We start from the raw sequence: 22,626 nt of genomic DNA on the forward strand, positions 1-22,626 counted from the left end.
TATCGAACTATTTAAAAAATGTGTGTTTCTTTTTTAGACTTTATTGTAATTGTATTTATAATATGTGGTTTCAGTTTTGTAATTTTTTTTTTTAATTTGTATAAATGCGGCAATAATATCTAATGTCCAAATTATAAGCATAGACTGAAACCAAACACAGGGTGACCTAACTACAAATATTATTATACCGAAATTATTTTACAAATTAGTTTTTAAAATCTACGGTACATATTCCTACCTAAAATAATTTTGTTTTAACGAAGAGAACGCTAACATTGTATCAATGGTATAACAGATATATTTTAATAAAACAATTTTAGTAAAATCAAGGCACCAGAAAGTGCAATTGTTGAAATCCCAATACTCGACTGAATTCCTGGCTAATTTTGTGTTGTATCGCTAAAAAAATGTTGTAGAAAGATGCCCAGGTTAATCCCTCGGTTGAATATTTCTTTAGACTACATAAGCCTGACTCTAGTGGGAACGTCCAGTAGCGGGTGTGTTACAAGTTGTTGTAACCACTCTTCACTTCATCTGGTTTATATGGGAATATTTAGAATCATTATCGTCTCATCGCCTTCCATTAACCCATACTTACGATTTCCTTTAATTAAACACAATTTGAGTTGTAATTCCATAAAATGTGAAAACACTCACATATTTATTCATATCGCGCTTACGGTTGCACTTGTTACAGATAAGAATGTTCTTTTGTTTGCATGAAAAAAATACCACATATTCAAATGTGTAATTTGTAAGTTCTTCAATAATTATGTATGTATGTATGTCACTTATCTGCGGATATGCTTGTACATTTAAGTAATTCTTCACTTTATTCCTACTACAAAAATTCTTGTTAATACTCCTTTCAATTCGTGGCTGATTTTGTTCAATAGATATTGATTGATGTGTCGTTTATTTGTTATGTAATTTATTTTAATTTTTAATTTTCAAATTTTCAATTTCTTAATCGGTTTTGTATATGTAACTATATGTTTTTTAAGACTTAATCGGTTTTGTATATGTAACTATATGTTTTTTAAGACTTAAGATTCGATGCACATGAATGAGCCCATTAAATATTTGAGTCTTCTAAATGCGTTTAGTTTATATGTATGTATGTATTGTTGTTGTTGTGTAACTATACTTTCTTAATTATGCGACAGTTTGTGGTAGATGTAAATAAAAATGCATTTTTTTTTTTTTTGGTTTTTAGATGCCGAAAAAATTTGTATGTGTTGTGTTTTAATAAAGAAAAAAAGCAATTTGTATTTATAAAATGTAAATAGTGTATGCATGTATATATGTATGAATGTAAAAAGGAGTAATTCATAAGCTTAATCCTCGTATGGAAGCAGAAACTTAATACTATCGTAAATAAAGAATACAAACTCATTAAATCAAATAAGAACAGTTGAGTCGACTTTAAAATTTGTTTTTGTTTTCGCTTTTTGCTTTTTTTGTTTTTTTGTTTTCTCATAATCTTATTGATATTAGATTATTAACAATCGGTGTCATACCAAGCGGCCAAGTTGTTGTTGTCATTTGGTGGAGTCGGCATTGCATCCAAATCAAAATTCAAGGCCCCAGCATCGATCTCACCGACATCCATATCCATAGAATATGGTGAAGTTGGTGCACCGCTTGGTGGCACACTGTTACCACCGCCGCCACCACCGCCAACTGGGCTGCTTATCTCCAAGCCTTGCATTGAATCTATTGGTAAAGTATCATATCCTGTGGGGAAAAAGAGCGGCATAGTGTGTGAGTATACAAATATTGTTAAAAAATTTACATTAAATTTAATTTCACATTTTTCTATACAAGTGGACTTGGTTTTTTGGTTACATAACAAACTCATGCAAAAATCAGGTATCATTTGCGTAAAATATAATTTGATTTCATCGTAAAAAAAATATAAAAAAAAACAAAACAAATCAGTTCAAGTATTTTCATGCAATTTTACAAAAACACTTTGGGATGAAGTCTTATTATATTTAGATCGTGTGATGAACTGTTAAAATGTATTGGAAAATATTTTCATGTACATATGTAATTATTTTTGAACTCGGAATGTTTTAATGAAAAATTTGAATTTGTTTGACAACTAGCAACAAGAATTATCACTTCATTTGGCTTGTGACTTTGAGAATAGAATAGTTGTTGTTATTGTTGTAGCAGCATAAAACATTCTCCAAATAATTTTGAGAATTGCTGCCGGTTTGACAGCCCTTGACCGAAAAGAAATCCGGGTCCGTTCCAATTACGTAGAACGAATGTCTTGCGAACGGATAATAGTGTTCTTCCCTAGTGGCTAGTGATCGGTAGTTATATAAAAAACTTAAGTATTGAATTCACATCAACACATTATTTTTTTTAATTTATAATTTAATTGCACATCCTTTTCTTAATTTACAACTTTTATTTTATGAAAACCCATTACAGTATAAAAATGGTGATGTCAATTATCGATTAATCATCAGTAATCGATTGAGCTAAAATAAATTAAAACCAAATTTATTTATTTTAATGAATTCTGTGGGTTGTTTCTATTAAATTTAAACTTCTAATCGAATACTGTTTTAGATTTCGAAAAATTCACTTTCAGTGTAGATATTTTCAAAAAAACAGCAAATAAGCTCCTCCAAGAACTAAAACGAGTGTCAAAAAGCCATGCAAAACATGAATGCACAAAAATTGCTACAATTTAAGCACTAAGGGATTAAACAAATATATAATATACTTGTGTATATATGTATATAAGTATGTACACAAATTTCATTTAAAAAATTTAACAAAAACGTGTGCAAAAGTCAAATGTACACAAAATAAGACTGCAAAAAGACTAACGAAGAACTAAAATGCTATGCTAAATCTTTAAATTCGAAATCAAAGGAGGTAAATTAAAATTCAAAAATATTCGAAATAAATCTACTGCCAACTTACTACACACTAAATTCAATTTAAATTACATACCGAAAGTCTATGAAATTGGTAAATTATAAAACGAAAGCAAAAGTATAATCTCATAACGGTACGTTTGAAAAAAAAGCACAACAAATTCATTTTTGTTTTTTAGTCACCTATGTTGGGGAATTTGTCATTGCTTGTCGCGCTAAGCGTGTGCCATTCCTAAGCTGGTTGGCTGTTTCTTTGTTGATTTGGTTTATAGATTTCGAATGAGTAATCTTAGCTTTACAGCATTCGACGGGTATGCTACAGTTGTTTTTTGTTATGTACTTTTTCTTGCTTTTGTTTTCGAAATGCAGTGTGTACTTGTGCTTGCTCGCAATGCAAAACTTGTAAATCTTACTTGACTACGAATACTTTGAGTAAGGTATACATGTATACGAGTTAATACATTTTACTTAGCTTTCTATAAATTTTATTTTTCTCAACTTTTTGACTAAAATTTTTACGACTTTTTTTTGTTTCATATTTTATCTTTAAATTAATATTTGTTAAAATAATTATGTAAATTTTTTGGTTTTGTTTCTTGCTTTAAATTCGTTTATCGTTCAGAGATTGTATTTATTTTTAGTGATGATATATGTTAGGCTGGCTTAACTGTTTCGTTTTAGTATCAGATTTAGATTTAGATTCAGATTTAGCATAATCATTAAGTATTTAATAGGCATTTTAGTTTACATTTATTAACGAGCAAGCAAGCGATCCGTTGAGAATTAGCGAGTAGAGTAAACGAGCGAGCGATCGAGAGAGAGAGAGAGAAAGAAAGAGAGAACGTTTGGTTAATTCTTCGTTACGATATTATTTGCACATTTTTTACGTCTACTTATTAGGTAATTGAATCGTTTGCTTAAAACTTTGCTTTGTTTGGATGAGTGAGTTGGTGAATGGATGGATGTTGGTTGATTGGTTGGTTTTACACTACACTACTAGCTTTGTGAGAGCGTACTTCTACATGGCAATACATGGCATGGTAAAGCATGGCATGAGTGAGCATAATTGGCATATGAATTATTATTAGTTAAACCCTTTCTAAATTATGCATACGCACTAATTGTTATATGATTATTTTAATTGTATTGATTAATAACTGAAAAAATCGTGGAAATCAACTGAAAATATAGAAATAATGGAGATAACGCATTTAACTTTGGGATGATTGAACTCGGATTTTTTGAGGGAATTGCAATACTACAACTTGCGTTGGAATTTGTAACGTGGTTTAGGATGCATGGATGGTAACAAGCTTTTATTATCATTATTATTATCATTTTTTTTTTTTCAAAATATTATTACGGGGATTAAAAAAGCACATTGAAGTGAAATATTTATGATATGAAAGCAGAACTTTACGAACTTTAAGCATATATTTTGAATTTTATATTTGATGTATACAGCGCAATAATCGTAATTTTAATATTTTAATTTTATTTATTTAATTTTTAATGACTTTTTTTTTACTTTTTATTATTATTTTTTAAGATTTTTTTTGCTAATATTATTAACTGTATTTTAAACTTTTACTATTTTTTATTTTATTTTTTATGTATTTTATTTATTTATTTATTTTTATTTTTTTTTAGATGTCTAGAGCGCAATAATCATAATTTTTATATTTTAATTTAATTTATTTAATTTTTAATGACTATTTTTTTAATTTTTATTATTATTTTTTTAAGTTTTTTTTCTAATATTATGAACTGTATTTTAAACTTTTACTATTTTTTATTTTATTATTTTACTTTATTTATTTTTTTTTTATTTTATTTATTTTTCTATTTTATTTTTTATGATTTTATTTTTTTTATTTTTATACTTATATTTTTAATATTATTTTTTTATGAATTTTATTTATTTTTTTATGTATTTTATTTATTTTTTATTTTATCTTATTTATTTTTTTAATTTCATTTTTATATGTATTTTATTTATTTATTTTTTTTTGTTTTTTATTTTAATTTTATTTTTTTAATTTAATTTTATTTTATTTTATGTATTTACATTTTTTTATTACTCTTTCTTAATACATTTCGACATTTATCTTCTTCAATGTAGGCAACAATTAATACCACTGAAAAATATCAAAATCATTGCTTATTTTTAAAATATAACTCTAAAGTAAAAATATTTCACTTCGTTGCCGAATATTCAGGATCAAAACTGTGTGTATATTCATTAGGTTTAACGCATATTTAGCAACGGGTTTGTGTGCATTATTTTATGTTACTGTGCTTTTCCCGAATTTCGGTTGATGTGAAGCAGTTTTTTCAAATATTTTTTTCTTATTTCTTTGGTATTTTGATAAAACGTCAAACAAGCTTATACTATATAAACTCCTTACAAATTGTTTATAACATTCAATTAAACGGGGTTTGATGATGATTATGGGGTAATTAGACGTTTACTGAAATCTGGCAATGTAATGTGTGTGAGTTGAAGAAAATGTAAGAAAAAAACAATTTCTTTATATATATATTTTTTTTTTGGCAGCTTTCAAACGCAGTTACGCAATTACGCTGTTAATGAATTTTGATATTTTTTAGTAATTCGTAATTCGTATTTCTTCGTGTCGTATTAGTTTGACGAACGTCATGCTGTTGTAACGAATTTTTGTTATTTACGAAAACAACCGCAATTTAACGGAAAATATTGCAACTTGTATTTTTATTTAATTTAGTTGTTGTTTTTTTTTATTTGTTTGTTTTTAGTTTAACTGGCGAGAGGGTCTGGGAACTCATCATACATACCTTGTTGGAATGCTCGACCTCCATGTGAGCTGTGCACACTCGGCGGGCCCTGCCCGTATAAACCTTCATATGCTTGTTCGGGTCCAAGCATATCCTGTGTGACATTGCGAAAATTGCAAAAAGTTGTTGTTGTTAGGATACAAATGATTTCCAAGGATGTGCAATTGGACAGGTGTTTTGGACAAGGTTGTTGTTGCAGTGGTGATATTTTTTTATTTTTTCAAATTTCATTAATTGTTTTGTAGCGATGGTAGTAGTGATTTTCGTGATTTCGTTTATGCGAATTTGTTTTGAATTTGCATCGTTTTGTTTTTAGCACAAATTTCGGTGTTTTGTCAACATAAATGCAACGGTGTGGTGGTAGTTAGGTGAACGGTTGTTTTTTGTTTTTGTGATTTGTGTATTACAAACGAAGTACATAAAAAAAGAACAAATAAGAAATTAAAATTTATAAATTAATTAATAAAAAAAGTATAATTAATTTAAAAAAATATGATTAATTAAAAACAAATTAATTTAATTAATAAAATAAAAGCTAAATAATTATTGCAAAACCAACAAATAACTACGCTATGCCAATGAAACTATAGTGGTCCTGTAAGGATATTTTTTAGTGGCTCACTGTTAACTTAAGTGCTTTGGATTAGTAATTTAGAAAGAAACCATGAGGAAGGTGTCCGGGCTTCGAACCTTAATTTTAGAAGATTAATATCTAAATATTTATCTTCTATATGCATTTTTACTAGCCAATTTTTCATATAAAAGTTAAAAAAAAAAATATTCATAAATTCACTAAAAACCGCGACAGTGAACCTCTTTGTGGACCGCCTATTACTTGCGTGGGATTTTATTTATAATTTTACTAAAATGTTTTCTATTGTTTAATGAAATAAAAATCATAATTTCCAAGCACAATCGCTTACAATATGTATATTTACAGTTTCCGCTATGCGCTAAGTAAATAAAGTTACTAAACAAAATGTATGTTGAAGTGAAATAAAGAATTGTGAACTGGGGTTATATTTATTTATGTAGGTATGTATGTACACAAGTAAACAGTTGTAATACTTTAAATACGCATACAGAGAGTTTTGAGCAGACCAATTCGTTCGAGTTTTGTTTTTGTTTTCTTTAGATAAGCTTACATAGAGATTAGCGTCTAATTTACGCTACGCTAGTTGAGGGGTTTCGATTTTTTTTCTTTTTCTTTTACACGCTAAAAACTCACAAAGGGTGCTACAGTGCACTGAGTTTACACTGACGACTCACCTGTAGATCCGGACCCATGCCTAAATCAGCATTTCCCCACATATTGTTGTCTTCGCGCAACAATGAATTGGTTAATTCAATAGAAAGACGCTTCTTGTAATCTTGTGGCTTGTCCTCGCTCATGCGGAACAGCACAGCGGCTGCATAGGTGGCAACACCTTCATTGCGCGAGTGCAATAGATCAGTGAGCGGGCCAGTGGCGCCCTCTTGCTCGATCATTTCGGCGCCCTCTTTATCGGCGGCCAACTCACAGAGTACGCCGGCGGCTACGCGCTGCAAGAGACATTAGAAATAGATAACTGTGCTCCAAATGCAATAGGCGCATTGTGGACTTACCTGTATATTTTCAATTTCGTTAAAGAGTAAACGCACAAATATCGGTATGACAGATTGTTGGCGTATCAAAGCGCGATTATGCGACTCACGTGCTAAAATGTGTAGAGCACCAACAGTGCCTTCGACGATCTCCTCCATGCGAACGCCGTCAGCGTAAGCGGTTGGCTGTTGCGAACCAGTCGTGGCAACAGATGAACGTTGCTGCAGGCAAATAAAATAAATTTTCGTTAAATTTAATATTTTCGGCAATTTCTTTGACTACTTACACGTTCAGTGTCCTGGAATGCGCGCATTAGCAAGCGCACCAAATTGTGTATGGCACCATGTTCGCGCAGTGGTGCATGATTGGCCGAGCACAAGGCCAAATTGCGTATCAAACCGATGACGGCCTTGATGAGCGGCCAACGAGATGGTGGATGCAAGAGCTTCACAATCACCGACAGTCCGTAGTTGAGACGCACGGCGTTCTGTGCCGATTCCGAGTCCACGTGACGCGAAGTCAAGTGACGCAGAGCGCAAACAGCTGGCTCGGTGATCTCTTCGCGGTCACCGGCATTTATAATGGTGCGTACGAGTGCGTCGACACCACCAACTTGACAAACGATGGCTTTGTTTCGTTGGTTATTGCAAGTTAAATTCGAAAGTATGCCAGCGGCACAAGTGACAACATTGACGTCCGTCGAGGCTAGTACCTGTACCAAGGATTGTAGTAGTGGTTCGAGTCCATCTACCTTGGTGGCTGCATCGGACAGATTACGCAATGTCCACAAACAGTTTTGCACTAAGCGTGGTGACGGGTTGGCTAAATGCATAGCCAAAGCTTGCATGCCACCAGCATCAACAATGGCTGGCTTATTGCTCGAGCATACGGAGAGTACCTTCAGCACACGCGAAGTGGTCCACAGCAACTTCTCATAGTCGTACGAACGCATTATGCGCACCAACTCATTCGGACCGCCCGAAGCCAGTATGATCAATTTGCTCTCCTGATTGCCATAGGCCAAAATTTGCAGGCAATCTGTAACTATGGCTAAGAATTTCACATTATTGCGCTGCAATAAGGTGACCATCTTCTGTAGACCGCCAGCCAGGCGTACGGCCATTTTCGAACCATCTTGATGCAACAACAAATTATGTAGCGTGGTAATGGCGTAGAAGAGCACACTCTCAACAGGTGATGAGAGCAATTTCACCAAAGCCGGTATGCCACCACTTTTGAAGATAGCCAGCAAGCCCTGACGATGATGTGACAAATTGTGTAGCGTGCCAACGGCAGCTTTGGTGCTCTCCAAATCATTACTGTTGGAAATAGCACGCACTAGAGCGGCTACCATTTGGGGACTATTCATGATGGCATGGCGCGAAGCCTCTTTCTTCGACAATTGGTGTACCATCATGGCGGCCTGTGAGACGACCACTTGATCTTCATCATTCAATAATTTTATCAATTCGGGTATGGCACGTGTGGCCAACTCGGCATCATCCTGGTAGTTGATCAGATTTACTACGGCATGCTTTAGCATTTGGGATGGCTCCGACAAGCGCTGCACTGCAGTGGGCTGTTGTGGATCGAACTGTGTCGATGGTATTTCGATGCCCTCCTCCAATGTCTCGGGGAACATGGCGGCGCGTACACGCTGCGAACGTGTTTGGCTCAACTGTTGATTCATATCATCCACCTGCTCTTGGGTGAAGTTCTGCGGAAAGCCAGTATCCAAATCGAACATAAGTGGATCTCCCTCCATTTCTTCATCCTCTTTGCCCGACAACGATGGTACTTGTGTGACCGCACCGGAATGAATACCAGAATCGCCGAGATACGAATTCTGCTGCCACATTAATGTTTGCTCCTTGGCCGAGACCATCGGCGGCAGGTCCGGAGGATTGTATTGATTGTTATGCGACACTGAAATTAGGCGGGCAAAAAGGAGAAAGATTTAAATTACAAATTTTAAAATAAATTATTAGAAAATCTATTATAATTTTCATATAATAAAAAAAAATATATATTAAAATTATACAAAAAAAAATAATAAAAAAGAAAATATGAAAAATAAAATATTAAAAAACAATTCAAATATTATTTTATTTCAAATTCTTTGTTATAAATTTAGTTAAATCCTTAATGTTATTTAAAATAATCCTATTCATGTCCTGCTTATCTCTGTCATTCTAAATTAAACAATGTCTAATTGATGTGCACGCCGAAATGTAGGCAACACTTGATTGATAAATTTAGTTTCAGAGCATCTCAAGAAATATTTCTAACGAAACTTATTTGAACATGTGATAAATAGGCAGTGAGCAGTTCGTTAGGATTAAACATGTACCTTTCGGACTTCATTTAGATCTATGCAACCGATACGGAACCGGAACAGTTTAATTGTTTGCATTTTAAGGAACATTTTACTTCGCTTAATTACTTATTATACTGCAGAATCTCGCAAAGTGAACACATTAAATTTCTAGCAAGAAAAATTAAAAGAAAAAAAATTACAACAACAATAAGGTAGAAATGTGTAGGCGCAGTCACTGACACTTCTTCAACCAAACTCACATAGGTAAAATGCGAATAGTGTGAATGAGAGCATTATTTTAAAGTAAACTAAATGACCGGAAGGGCCGACTGACTACGGATATTACGACACATTGTCACAAAATGACAACGAAAGGAACACAACCAGCATTGACATTAAAACATTACAAAGCGCGGTGACAAGAACTCGAATTACAAAGCAAAAAGAATGCAAAACAACGGTAACAGATATGTTGACAGCATTGCTACACACAGACATAAACAATTTTTTCTTAGGAAAAAGTTAAGAAAAAATATATAAAAATATGTATGTAAATATTAACGGTAGAGTACACCAAAGTGCATTGGTCAGGTTGGTTTGTATGTGTCTGTAAGTAAGTGAGCATAGCCGGCAGTCGAGTCGTCACACTTTGTTAGTATGACAACAGTTGCATTGTGCTGACAAAAGGTCTGGCAACCGCACCGCCTACTGGCAGCCCACACCCCAAACGTAACGGGGGTTGTTTGCAAGGCAAGCGAGATAAAAAAAATTAATCGAAGTAGAAGATTTGGCAGCGTGAAGCTGTGTACATTTTTAAGCGTTTAAAGTGAACAGCGCAAAATTATTGCAATGATAATGATGATGACGATGATTTTTTTTCATATTCGTTATGATGTCTCTCGCTAACCATATCCAAGGCCTTGTGATGTTCAAACACTTGTTCAGTTACATTTATACATATTGAATTGCCATCAAAAGAACAATTTTGCTGATGCAAAGCCATTTGTGCGCATATAAAGTGTTTGATGATGATATTGATGCTGTCAGACATATTGGTCTGCTGCTGTTCCAGACACTTGAAACGAAGGAAAATCTTTAAAGCCAGACAGTTTAAAATTCAACGATTCATACAAATGAATGAAACCACAACTGTAAAAAGGACGCACCGTTGTGGTGTGGTGATGTGAGTGTATATCGAGGGCATAAAAAAAATTGCGACAAAAGTATGATTTGTGTTATTGAATTTTAATGGACCCTAAAAGCTCACAAATGTTTTTTTTTTTACTTTTTAATATTCTTAAAAACACACAGAAGAGATAATGATTATTAAAGAGTAAACTTTTTTCTAATTTAAACATATTACATTTCTAATGTATTTTATAGTGCCAGGTCTAATAGTGTGTTGTAAAGTTTATCGTTGTCTCTTAACGACTTTTGAAATCTTCTGTAGAAATTTGATGTGCCAGAAATATATTAAACAAATTTCTATATGCTGTCTTTAAAACTGGTTTATTCATATCACTAGGTTGTGAAATTATTTGAATTGACTTAGTAACAAATGGCATTAATCAAAAAGACCAGGATTAATAAATATAAGAAGCATTCCATTCTACAAAAATTGGAGAGTCGGAGAATCAGATCAGCAATTAGTATAAATCCCATACAACAACAATAAAAAAGTAATTCTATTTACTAAGCTTCACTACTACTCTCTTATATTAACTCAAGCAGAATAATTTTGTTCTCAAATCTAAAGTATAAATGAATTTCTAAATTGATGTATCCAAAAGGAAGGACGGAAAATATTTGAGAATATGTTAAGTCAAATTAAAAGCATTAGCTAAACAAATTTGTCGGTTTTATTTATTTAAATGATTTTTATTTGGGGTATAAATGCTTACATACATACGATTATGTACCGGCAAAGTTTACCAGCCACCAATCAGGGTAGAAACGACAAATCAAACATGAACATACTAGATGCATGCGTATGTATGTGTAATATTCAACTCCAAAGGCGGAAAACTATGTGAATACAAAATGGGTAAAAAAAATCCTATTTATGTATGTACGTATATAGGACCACCGAAAAAAGTGGCAGCAAAAAGCAAACACTACGGCATGTCAAAAGCGCAGACATTGCAGTGTGAATGGCCAACAAGGATCTAAAGAGCGCACAATGTAATATATAGGCATAAGTTTCCTTTGTATACTCCAGTTGAGGCTGGCAATGCGCCTTCATCAAATTACTGGCATAACAAGAGCACTTCAGCTGGCTTAATGATAGCTTGGCAATAAAGAAAATTTTCCAACCGACATATGCCACCCAAAGCACTTTTAGACTCATATGCAAATATGTACGAAGATTTCAGAATTGTACGCGTGCATGCGCATGCATTTCGCTCATTGACAGTGGTTAATTTAAAATGTCTGCTGGCAAAAGTCCACATCAATTGCCTTTGAAATAAAGTATTGGCACAAATTCACATCGAACTAAAATGGGGGTGGCACGCACACATGCACTCACGTACATATGTATCCTATCCACTTCTGTGCTCGTGTCAAGTATAAACACAGTTCCACCAAACGTTGTTAAAAAAATGCGTTTGCAATATTAACAAGTAGGCGTATATATATATACATAATTTATAAGAACTCCGATATATTCCATACTGCACTTTTAGAATTTATAAGAACTGTGTGAATGTTTGAGCACTCGCGTTTTGTCGTATAAAATTTAAAATTTTCACACATATGTTGTTAGCATACACATGCATATATTTAAGTGAAATATATATGATTGGAGGAAATAGCAACACATGTTGAATACTTGCAATACTTTGAAATTAATACATTTTCTTCTTTGAAATTAATACATTTTCTTGAAATATTAAAATACAATATAAAAATTGTATATTTTATCACATGAAATAATAAATTCCAATCTTTACTGTATCTTTTATATATTTTTTGTTACATAGGTTAAAGAGAGATCTTTTAGCCCTTAAGACCATACTCAATGCGTGTTGCTGCTATTTTCATGAACGAAACTGTCCATATTGTAAACACTACAACCCTTTTTTATACTCTTCCGGAAAACAAATTGAATGTGTAATCAATTTAGTGACTTTTTACTTATAGGGATGTAATATCAGCAATTTCTAAAATTATCTTTGAAATACATATAATGTTTAAGGGAAAACCCTGTGATTGACCGCCTGAGAGATGCCAAAAAGGTAAACAATATACAAAGCAACAGGAAATTTGATTAAAATGTCTATTTTATTCTAATTGAATGCACATCTCTTTAAATGTATTTATATACGCATGTTTTAAATAACTATCACAATGTAAGTACCATATATATTTTATTAGAATTACATACACCTAATCCTAAGCCTACAGTTAGGCGTTTAAAGTTTCGATAATTTTTAACTTACTTGTACGGTTTTGCGCTGGCATGTAACTCATCTTGGTGATTTAGGAAGAGCACACCACACCTAAAAAAAAGGTAAAAATAATTTACATTTAATAACATTAAAATTAATAATTATAACCATAAATAAATACACTATAAAACCCAAAAGGAATCATCCATCCACACTTTTATATACATTGGAACTTCTATAACTCGAAGATCTCCATAACTCGAACACTTGAAGGCCATTTTCATACAAATTTCCTTCCATAAATCGAACTTTGTGGTCAGGGCATAATACAAAATTTACTATCGAAGTAGAATTTTAAAAGAGTCCCTCTATATCGTACGGAGGCGAACAAAAAATATAATATTACACTTATAGATTTCATAAATCATCTAACAAAGGCATGGGATATAGACGCCAATAGCCAAACATTAGCAAAATGCAATAAACAAAATTACAGAAAACATCTTTTAACGTATGTCCATCAAAATTGTTGCGAAGTAAATTAATAAAACTGTGTATAAATCTTATTTTACTGCTTTTTGTTTTAATGAAAATTCTATAACTCAAAGTCTCTCTAACACGAAGTTGTTTGTGAATTATGGTGCTTCAAATTAGAAAAGTTCCACTGTATTTAGGAACACGTTTCACCGAAGTAATAACTTTAATTCACTAAAGTAGCTTTAAAAGCAATACTGTCAACTAATTTCAGCACCACTAAGGTATTTCCGTTTTCACACATACTATGCTAACATACTTGCATACACTTAATTGTGTATATGTGTATCCAGATATTTATTTTGTATTTTTGTTTATTGGTTTTAGCTGTATAATAATAAAATCTAACTCACTTTTACACTAATTGAAGTTTTAGCGATATGTTTGTTTATTGATGTATACAAGCCGACAACGAACTGCAGAGTAAAACACAAAAATGCCATAGAAGCTCAAAAGGCAATCGGTCCTTGCAAGACAATGAGGCAGGCAAGAATTGTGCACAAGCGCAGGTCAGCACAACGAAAGAGTTACCACCAATACGATTATATAAAAATTTTTACATTTCTTTTCATAAGAAAATCAAAGACATGCAGAAACGAGCATTTATAAATAACTTTAACTAAATATATTTAATTGAGAAGAATGTCAAAAAGTTTGTGTTTATATTATATCTAGAGTATGACATAATATTTATGGTTCGACATTATGTATGGCAACTCTATTTAAGACGGTTCATGTTAAAGAATAGTGCATACAGTAGTCAATCCATTTCTATTGTCTTGCATGGTTTTATTTACCTGCAGGAAATAGTCTCGACTTGTGGAACGTTAGTTATCTATGAATAACCTATGTAAAGAAATATGCAATACAGAATTACATAAATAAAATGAACTTTCAATCATAGCTTCCAGTTAGATTTTTCAACTTTTAATTTATCAATTGTAAACAAAATGATAATCCTCCTTACACATAAGCTTGAACTGATTAATTTTGTTTATAAGATGGCAGCGATTACTATCTCTTGTATTTTCAAGATGGCTACTATTCAAATGCAGTAAGACTTGCCGCAGGTTAATTACTATGTGTATTGTATTTCTTCTTATACAGGTAGAAATAGGCAAAGACCGATGTGAATACTAAATTAGACGTATATTTAACAAATAATAGCTGAGAGTATATTGGTTTTAAAATGTAAATACACAAAATATATTCCAAATCCATGAACATGTGTATTTATGCGTCATTATTTCAAAAATATAATGCTATATCAGCGAACTGAACTATTTAATACGTATTGAAGAAGTTTTCTCTAAAGAACTGCTTTTGGAATGTGTAAGAAATGGTGAATGCAACGTTTTGACAAGTAAAAACAAATATATGACTACACATGTATACATACGAAGCAATGCACCAGCAGAGGCAGCAACAACATCAAGTGCGAGACTTCGTTACACCTCTTTTATGCACCACACCTCCAGCTAATACACTTCACATCCAAATACCCAACTATTTACAAATCGATACAAAACGAAAATTCATATATTGCTTATCACATTTATTAACTTACCGCTTAGTTAATATAAGAACACCCTTTTTCACACTTTTCAATTAATTTAATGCACTTATTTATTATAAAAAACAAATTTTCACGGAGGAGAAAATTTTTGAGACAATACGAGTTCACGCAAACCACACGAATGGTTTGCTGAAATATTCAACGTCGCTCGTGAAAGTGCTGAATAGGTAGAGCTGCATTTACGCTGTTTATTTTGAGTTCTTATTAATATCGATAACTATGGTGTAGAAATATCGTTTTCATACAACTTTTCAGTCAAATTATTTTTTTTATAACTAATATTAAAAGTGTCGGTAAATAATATCAAAGGCCTTACAAATTTGATTAGATCAAATCATTTGATGTTTTGTTTATATTTCAATTACTTTTCTGATTTTTTTAATCCTTTGAATTCATTGTTCATTGAATTTTGTGATTTGAATTCATTGAAGAAATCACTCACAAATTCATTATACTTTTACTTTTATTTTTTCAAATACTTTTTCAATAAACAGAACAAATTTCCAATCATACTTATAATTTAACATAAGGTTGTCAAATATCTCCCTTCCGCTTTTTTGTTTTTTGAATTTCTCGTCTATGTATAAAGCGCTACAGAGCTCGTGTCTGACAATACTATATATCTTTGAAAGGTCTTGACATCACAGACTATGCACGACGCTATGCATGATTAATTTGGATATTGCGTTCAACAGTTATAGACATGTTAACATGGAGTTCACTAACGCCGAAATTCCCGCTATTTTAAATGTTTTCCTTCGTTAAAGGCAAAACCGCTAGAGAAACGTTCCGTGAGATTAATGGTGCTTTGGGGGATGGTAGTCTATCACTTCGAACTGCGGAGGAATGGTTTCGACGATTCAGAGCGGGTGAAAACGACACCATGGGTAAGCCAGCCGACGGAAGACCTGTGACGACAAATACCGATCAAATCATGGAAAACATTTAGTTAGACCGGCATGTGGCATCTCGTGACATCGCCCAGGAGATGGGAGTTAGTCACCAAACCATTTTAAACCATCTGCAGAAAGCTGGATATACAAAAAAGTTTGATGTTTGGGTGCCGCATGATTTGACGCAAAAAAACCTTCTGGACCGAATCAACGTCTGCGATATGCTGCTGAGACGGAATGAACTCGACCCATTTTTGAAGCAGATGGTGATTGGCGAGGAAAAATGGATCCCATACGACAATATCAAGCGAAAACAGATGTGCTAGAAGGGCGGTGAATCGTCCCAAACATTGGCCAATCCGGGTTTGACGGCCAGGAAGGTTTTGCTGTGTGTTTGGTGGGATTGGAAGGGAATCATTTACTATGAGCTACTCCCATATGGCCAGACGCTTAATTCTACCATCTGCTGCGAACAACTGGACCGCTTGAAGCAGGTGATCAACCAGAAACGTTCAGAATTGGTCAACAGGAAAGATGTAGTTTTCTACCAGGACAACGCCAGATCCCACACTTCGTTTATGACTCGTCAGAAGCTACGGGAGCTCGGATGGGAGGTTTTATCGCATTCACGATATAGCCCGGACATCGCGCCAAGTGATTACCACCTGTTCCTGTCCATGTAAATCCGACTGTAACACTTTTTATAAACCATTGAATAAAAAGCAAAAAGGCAGATATTTGACAACCTAATAATTCTTTTTTAATAGTAACATTCTTTCCATTAGTTCTTTTGATTTCAAATATAATGTCATTAATGTAGTTTTATTTTATTCTATTTAATTGTTTAAAAAATAGCACTACTAGAATCAGAGATCCCAAACAACCAATTAGTAGCATTGCAATTATGGACAATATTACACCTTGAAATTAAAGAGATAAATTGAATTTTAAAATGCGGGTCAATACAAATCAGTATAGTGTAGAGTATACCTTCTAAAACTAAAAATCCGGTAAGTGTCATCAATAGAGTTGAAAGTCCAATTCCCAACATTATCAAAAATGGCAGTAAAAAAGCCAAAAATGCTGCAACTATACAAATGGCTGTATGAGGGTTTCGGACACTCCATTGCACAAGCCTATCAATCAACTGATAACCACCAAGATCAAACATTACAAATGATATTACAAGCTTTAGCTGGGCCCCTATAAGTATAACCAATATTACATACAAGTAGAAAAGATGAAAGAGCATCAATAGAAGAACATACATAATTTCCAGAAAGCATCCAAAAGCATTTTTAGCAATAATTCTGAATCTTCAGTGCTTTCAGGAGCATCAGCTGCTTCCGGAGAGGGTGGTAACGTTTGAACTTTACATTCAACTTCCTTCTGTGGTAATTTCATCTTGGACGTCTTAAAGTTTTTACTTGAAAAAGTGTAAACAATTTATTTGTTTTTGTTTAATTAAACTAATTAGTTTGCGATGGACGTCTTTACCTTTTACAGAATATTTGAATGTGCGAGCATTTACCCTACTGTTATATTATATACTGAAACTGCCGGTTTTAACAAATAGAGTAGAGAAAAAGAAAACATTGATATTCCATTTACATTCATAGAATAACAAAAATCAAAATAATATAAACAAATCCGATATTCAGAGTTGCCTACAAAATCTTAGCGCACGTCTCTACTAGCAACGGATTATTTATAGTTGACCTTTAGTATCGATATATTTTTAAATATCTTGCTAAAGGGAACACTCATTAAAGACTGCTCCAGTAACCAGTCTAAGAACAAGTGGTTATTGAACGCCATTAAATAAATCAAGGGATGAAAAATCAGAATAAGGTACTTCCTTTCTGATGTAGATAATTTTCTAGAACAATAAAAACAACTTATTTTCCAGCAGAATACATACATATATTTTTAAGTGATACAGCTAATACATATATTTTGCATTTTGGTGTAGAGATGTTTTCACATTGATGGTGCAACAACTAAAGCCTGTTCATACTATATTAGACCAAAATACTTGCTGATAGCGATATAGCGATATGCGAGATTTAAGCTCTGTCTTCGTTTGGTAGCTTCGACCATATTTTGATAAAAATTAGTCCCGTAATAAGCATTACAGCGACCACTTTTAGAATTAGTTCGCGTCAAGATCGATGTAGATCTGTAAGCGGCACATACATAACTCCCATAAGACGTGTTTCCTTTACTTTGCCATCAGCATCCTTATCGTATTGAGTCATATATTGTTCCCCACCTTCTGGACCAACGGGAACAATTAACCGCCCTCCATTTGCCAATTGATCTAAAAGAGCGGTTGGCGTTACAGCTGCAGCTGCACCGACATGGATGGCATCGTAGGGAGCGTGTTCTGGGACACCTTTACGGCCATCGCCCTCTGGATATATATTTGTTAAAGATTTTTGCTGAAAAATTTATTTAAAGCTTTCTTATACTCACCATAAATAATCAGCTTTCCAGAATCTAGCATTTTTGGATCATCAGTGTGGAGATTTCGTACACATTGCTCAACAAGTTCTGGCTGATGTTCAATGCCGACAACTTTTGTATTGGGATCATTACCTTTCTCTTCTATATATCGCAGAAAGCAAGCTGTTAAATATCCTGAACCACTGCCAACATCTAAAACACGAGCGCCAGGGCGTAGGTGGTCACGCAGATATTCTAATGCGAAAGCATGCTGATAAAAAATATAAATAAATAAACATGAATAAAAATATGCATAAAAAATTATTGTTATTATAACACATAAATTTAAACAAAATTTTTATGAATAATAGTTTTACTAATTTACCATATGAGGAGCTGAAATAGTTACACCAAATCCAATTGACTGTGGCGCATCCACATACGGATTTCGTGGAGAGTAATACTTTCTGTCTGTTTTCATCATTGCTTGAGCTACTGTTTCAGTAGCAATGATTCCAAAATCTGCAACAAGTAGAATATACATATACAATGTATGTACATCCTAATTCCATAAATTCGTATTTCAAACTACCCCTCATTTTTCTAATTAGATCTGCATTGTCTGCACCAACTGAGCGCCAAGCCATTCTTCGAATTGCTGCGCTATGTTTTTCTACAAGTTTTTTAAACGTTTTTAATTTTAATATTTCAAAAGTAATGCGAAGAAAATTTTGCTGCTTGTTTACGGAAAAAACAAAGATGTGATTGACCTCGGGCTCTTAAATATCGATTGATTTGCATTTACAGTGATGCTCTCAAACTTTAAAATTTTTTATAAAATAATTTAAACAAAATCTGTTTTCTTTATTCTAAATGTAACGAAGTTAGTTATTCACGTTAAAGTAAAGCTATCTTTTATATTTTTTTTTTTTGTAAAATAATATATTAGTTTAAGCATTTGACATTTTTTGATAATTATTTTTAAGTTAAAGCTGTATATAACTTAATTTTTAATTTAAAATTTTTTAAATTGTTTTATTTTTAAAATCATATCCATTATTATATATATGTATTTCCAAATAAACTACAAGAATTTTAAAACTTATTCAACACTAAAGTCAGCTGTAAAACGACATTTTACTCCTTCTTTGTAGTGCTTATGATATTTTTATTATGTTTCTTTTGAAGTGTTCTTAATGAAACAATAACAACATTACAGTTCGAATTTTACAATCACAAATATATGCAATTTGCTTGACATTGAATTTTTATGTTTCTACCTTTTGTCTGAGTGCAATTTATATTAAGCCGGCAGGCGAAATTTGACGTGGTTTGTAAAATTAAATATATACATATATATTACAAGTGAATAAAATATGGAAGGAAAAGTTACCGTACTGACACCAACTAATCGGAGACAAAATGTAAAAGTTACACCTAACACAACCATTCTACAGGTATATTATTTGCAATCACATTCCATAAGATCCATTGCTCAACTAAAACATTTTTAGATTTTGGAAGAGGTCTGCCAAAAACATGGGTTAGACAGTCATGAGCATTGTTTAAAACATCATAATAAAGAGGTTGGTCTTACGCAAATGTTTCGGTTCAGTGGACTACCGAACAATTGCTTATTGGAGATGTCACAAACTGAACGCAGAAGAACCGAGTCAATGGTGAACATTTGCATACAATTAGAAGATGGTTCTCGTGTACAGGGTGAGTTTAAACCAAGCAATAGCCTCTGGCAGGTTATAGAAGAGCTTGGCTCCGAGGTACTAAAAACCTATGCAAGTCCAGTCGCAATTTATATGCGTCAAGAAATTATCGGAAAAGAACGTATGGCGGAAACAACTTTGAAATCATTAGGTATTATTGAGGGACGTGCTATGGTGCGTGTAATAGATAAAACCGCTGAGGATTTGAAATCGTAAGTGTGTAACAAAATTTTAGTTGAAATAATTTATTGAGCCTTTCACTTTTCCACAGTCAAGCTAACGTTTACATACCACCTACGGTTAAGGAAAAGCCAAAGGAAGATGAAGAAAAGGCAATAACTGCACAACCAAATGCTAACAAAGATGGTGGCAGTGGTGGTGGTGGTTTCAAAATTACAAAAGATTTAGTGCAATCTTTAAAGAAATCAACTTCTGATGCAAACACTGAAAATGACGCAACACTAGTAAATACCGCAAGTACAGCGCTGGCTAAAGAGAGTGAACCAGAAAAGCCGAAATATGACTGGGGTTCAGGTATTGGTTATTCCATACAAAGTTCAAGGCATGAACAGGATTCGGCGAAGGACCTCAACAATGATAATGAAGACGATCATGCCGAAATGGATATAGAACCCGAAATAAATATTGTAAGTACTACAAAACCTCAATTTTATATCAATTTTAATTATGAATTTTGTGTATTTAGATCGGCGAACGGAATGCAGTACTATATTCGCTTGACGCTACACAAACTCAAGCTGAGGAATTGCCAGATTCATTTTTCGATCTAACAGTTGAAGATCTTAAATTGGTATTACGTGATTTAAAGAAGGCATCCAGAGGTGAAGAAGATGCACCGCTACTTACGGAACGACTACGTCAATTGGAAGGACAGAAAACCATGTTAAATAAAATTGCGCAGTACAAGAATTGTGTGATAAGAATTCAGTTCCCAGATCGACTTGTTTTACAGGGTATTTTCAAGCCCATCGATAAAGTTTCAGACGTCATGGATTTTGTGCGAAAATTTTTGCATGACGATCGATCAGATTTTCATTTGTGTGAGTGTTTGTTATGCATTATTATTACTAGTTGGTGATATGGTGGCAAATTGCTATTGTGACAACAAAATTTTGTGTAAAATTAATGTGCTAATGCTACATTATTTTTATAGTTACCATACCGCCGAAATATATCTTGCCTTTGGATAAAACGCTGTTGGAATTGGATTTCGTACCTACCGCCGTTGTGCACTTTGTCTTCCAGGATAAAGAAGACAATACTAATGCAGTTGATACAACTGTGGAGCCAAAATATCTGAAGTTGGAGTTGAGGGAGCAACTAACCACTGTGGAGGGCGCATTTTACGCGGCAAATAAAATGCGGTAAGTATGTGTGATTAATTTCGATTGCGTTGCATATCTGGTAGTATTGGCTTTTAGTATATATTTAATATGTGTAATTTTTCTATTAGTTCAACGGTTGCACGTGCTACAAAACCGTCTGCAAACGATGTAAATGATGTATCACTGCAGGAACGCCGTAATACAGACACATCATTGGGCGCCATACCAAAGAAGCAGCGAAATGATAAACTCAACAATGTAATTTGATCAATATGCAAACTAGAAACACAATTTGTTTATCGGACCAGGGTTCATACTACTTGCTTATTTTGGATTTTATTAGTAAATCGATGTAATCTTTTTTTATATACATTTTACATGCATTTTCAAAATAATCAAGTATAACTAATTTTCACACAATAATAATATATATAATACAATATGTAAAATCATGATAAATCTGGCTTATGTATGGGATTGTATGGATACATTTTCTTGTTCGGATTTACAGCAAATTGCATTACAACTACATATAAATATATTTATATTACATGTAAATGTTTTTTTTCTACTTTATTTATTAATTTTTTGTTTGTTTTGTATAAGCAATTTTTTCAAAAAATACCACATTTTCTTTATATTTGACAACACCACGCCCTCAGCATAATTTAAAGTTTTGTTTAGTTTTTGTTTTTTGTTTGTATGCGTAGAAAAAAGTACACACGGAGTTATGAGGCACTTTCTGCTTTGTTCGATTTTTTCTTAATATTTTGCGCCTAATTTTAATTTGTTTTTATTCTATAACAATATACAAATCATAAATAGAATATATTTTTGAAAGCATTTTCTTTGTTCTTCTCGTTACCAATAGTATCGCATTTGTATAAAGTTTATAAATTATAACAAATATTAAAATAATAATTGAACAGCATAATAAAATACTTTGCGGAGAATCTCAGAAATTATTTATGAAAGCATCATTAACTTTGTGTACAAATTTTTTGTGTAGCTAAAACTTACAATTAATATTTATTTACTTTTGTTTTTTATAAAAATGGGAATATACAATAAAAATTAAATAATATAGGTACAATGTAACTGGAAAT

General features: G+C 32.8%; 5 protein-coding genes across 8 annotated transcripts in view; 2 read left to right on the top strand and 3 right to left on the bottom strand.

Annotated features, from left to right (window-relative positions):
- Positions 1-22,626, top strand: part of LOC105208857 (rhophilin-2-A) — a 273,352-nt gene that overhangs the window by 127,742 nt on the left and 122,984 nt on the right. The gene's annotated exons all lie outside the window — the stretch shown is intronic.
- On the bottom strand, positions 627-15,265 carry LOC105208859 (armadillo segment polarity protein). 4 transcript variants are annotated; one of them, XR_008471179.1, is made up of 8 exons: positions 15,107-15,264; positions 13,057-13,116; positions 7,586-9,225; positions 7,320-7,520; positions 6,984-7,256; positions 5,715-5,808; positions 3,084-3,567; positions 1,544-1,737 (listed from the first exon to the last, which is right to left on the bottom strand). XR_008471179.1 is itself a non-coding variant. In XM_011178923.3 (7 exons), the coding sequence occupies exons 2-7, from the start codon at positions 13,085-13,087 to the stop codon at positions 1,502-1,504; spliced, it is 2,475 nt and encodes an 824-aa protein (XP_011177225.1). In that variant the 5' UTR covers positions 13,088-13,116; positions 15,107-15,264; the 3' UTR covers positions 627-1,501. The 4 variants fall into 4 exon arrangements, 2 of the variants coding, with proteins under 2 accessions (XP_011177225.1, XP_011177228.1); XM_011178923.3 differs by lacking the exon at positions 3,084-3,567 and having other exon boundaries at positions 627-1,737; XR_008471180.1 differs by lacking the exon at positions 5,715-5,808 and having other exon boundaries at positions 15,107-15,265.
- Positions 15,561-17,694, bottom strand: LOC105208860 (uncharacterized). Its single transcript, XM_054230618.1, has 4 exons — positions 17,540-17,694; positions 17,277-17,434; positions 16,999-17,211; positions 15,561-16,928 (listed from the first exon to the last, which is right to left on the bottom strand). The coding sequence occupies exons 1-4, from the start codon at positions 17,623-17,625 to the stop codon at positions 16,831-16,833; spliced, it is 555 nt and encodes a 184-aa protein (XP_054086593.1). The 5' UTR covers positions 17,626-17,694; the 3' UTR covers positions 15,561-16,830.
- Positions 17,907-19,234, bottom strand: Pcmt (protein-L-isoaspartate(D-aspartate) O-methyltransferase). Its single transcript, XM_011178930.3, has 4 exons — positions 19,046-19,234; positions 18,839-18,975; positions 18,484-18,724; positions 17,907-18,421 (listed from the first exon to the last, which is right to left on the bottom strand). The coding sequence occupies exons 1-4, from the start codon at positions 19,098-19,100 to the stop codon at positions 18,171-18,173; spliced, it is 684 nt and encodes a 227-aa protein (XP_011177232.1). The 5' UTR covers positions 19,101-19,234; the 3' UTR covers positions 17,907-18,170.
- On the top strand, positions 19,625-21,979 carry LOC105208862 (tether containing UBX domain for GLUT4). Its single transcript, XM_011178931.3, has 6 exons — positions 19,625-19,910; positions 19,968-20,386; positions 20,446-20,821; positions 20,881-21,235; positions 21,349-21,559; positions 21,649-21,979. Exons 1-6 carry the CDS (start codon positions 19,830-19,832, stop codon positions 21,785-21,787), a joined length of 1,581 nt encoding a protein of 526 aa, XP_011177233.2. The 5' UTR covers positions 19,625-19,829; the 3' UTR covers positions 21,788-21,979.

The sequence above is a fragment of the Zeugodacus cucurbitae genome, chromosome 5 (assembly GCF_028554725.1).
Source record: "Zeugodacus cucurbitae isolate PBARC_wt_2022May chromosome 5, idZeuCucr1.2, whole genome shotgun sequence".
Classification (NCBI taxonomy): Eukaryota; Metazoa; Arthropoda; class Insecta; order Diptera; family Tephritidae; genus Zeugodacus; species Zeugodacus cucurbitae.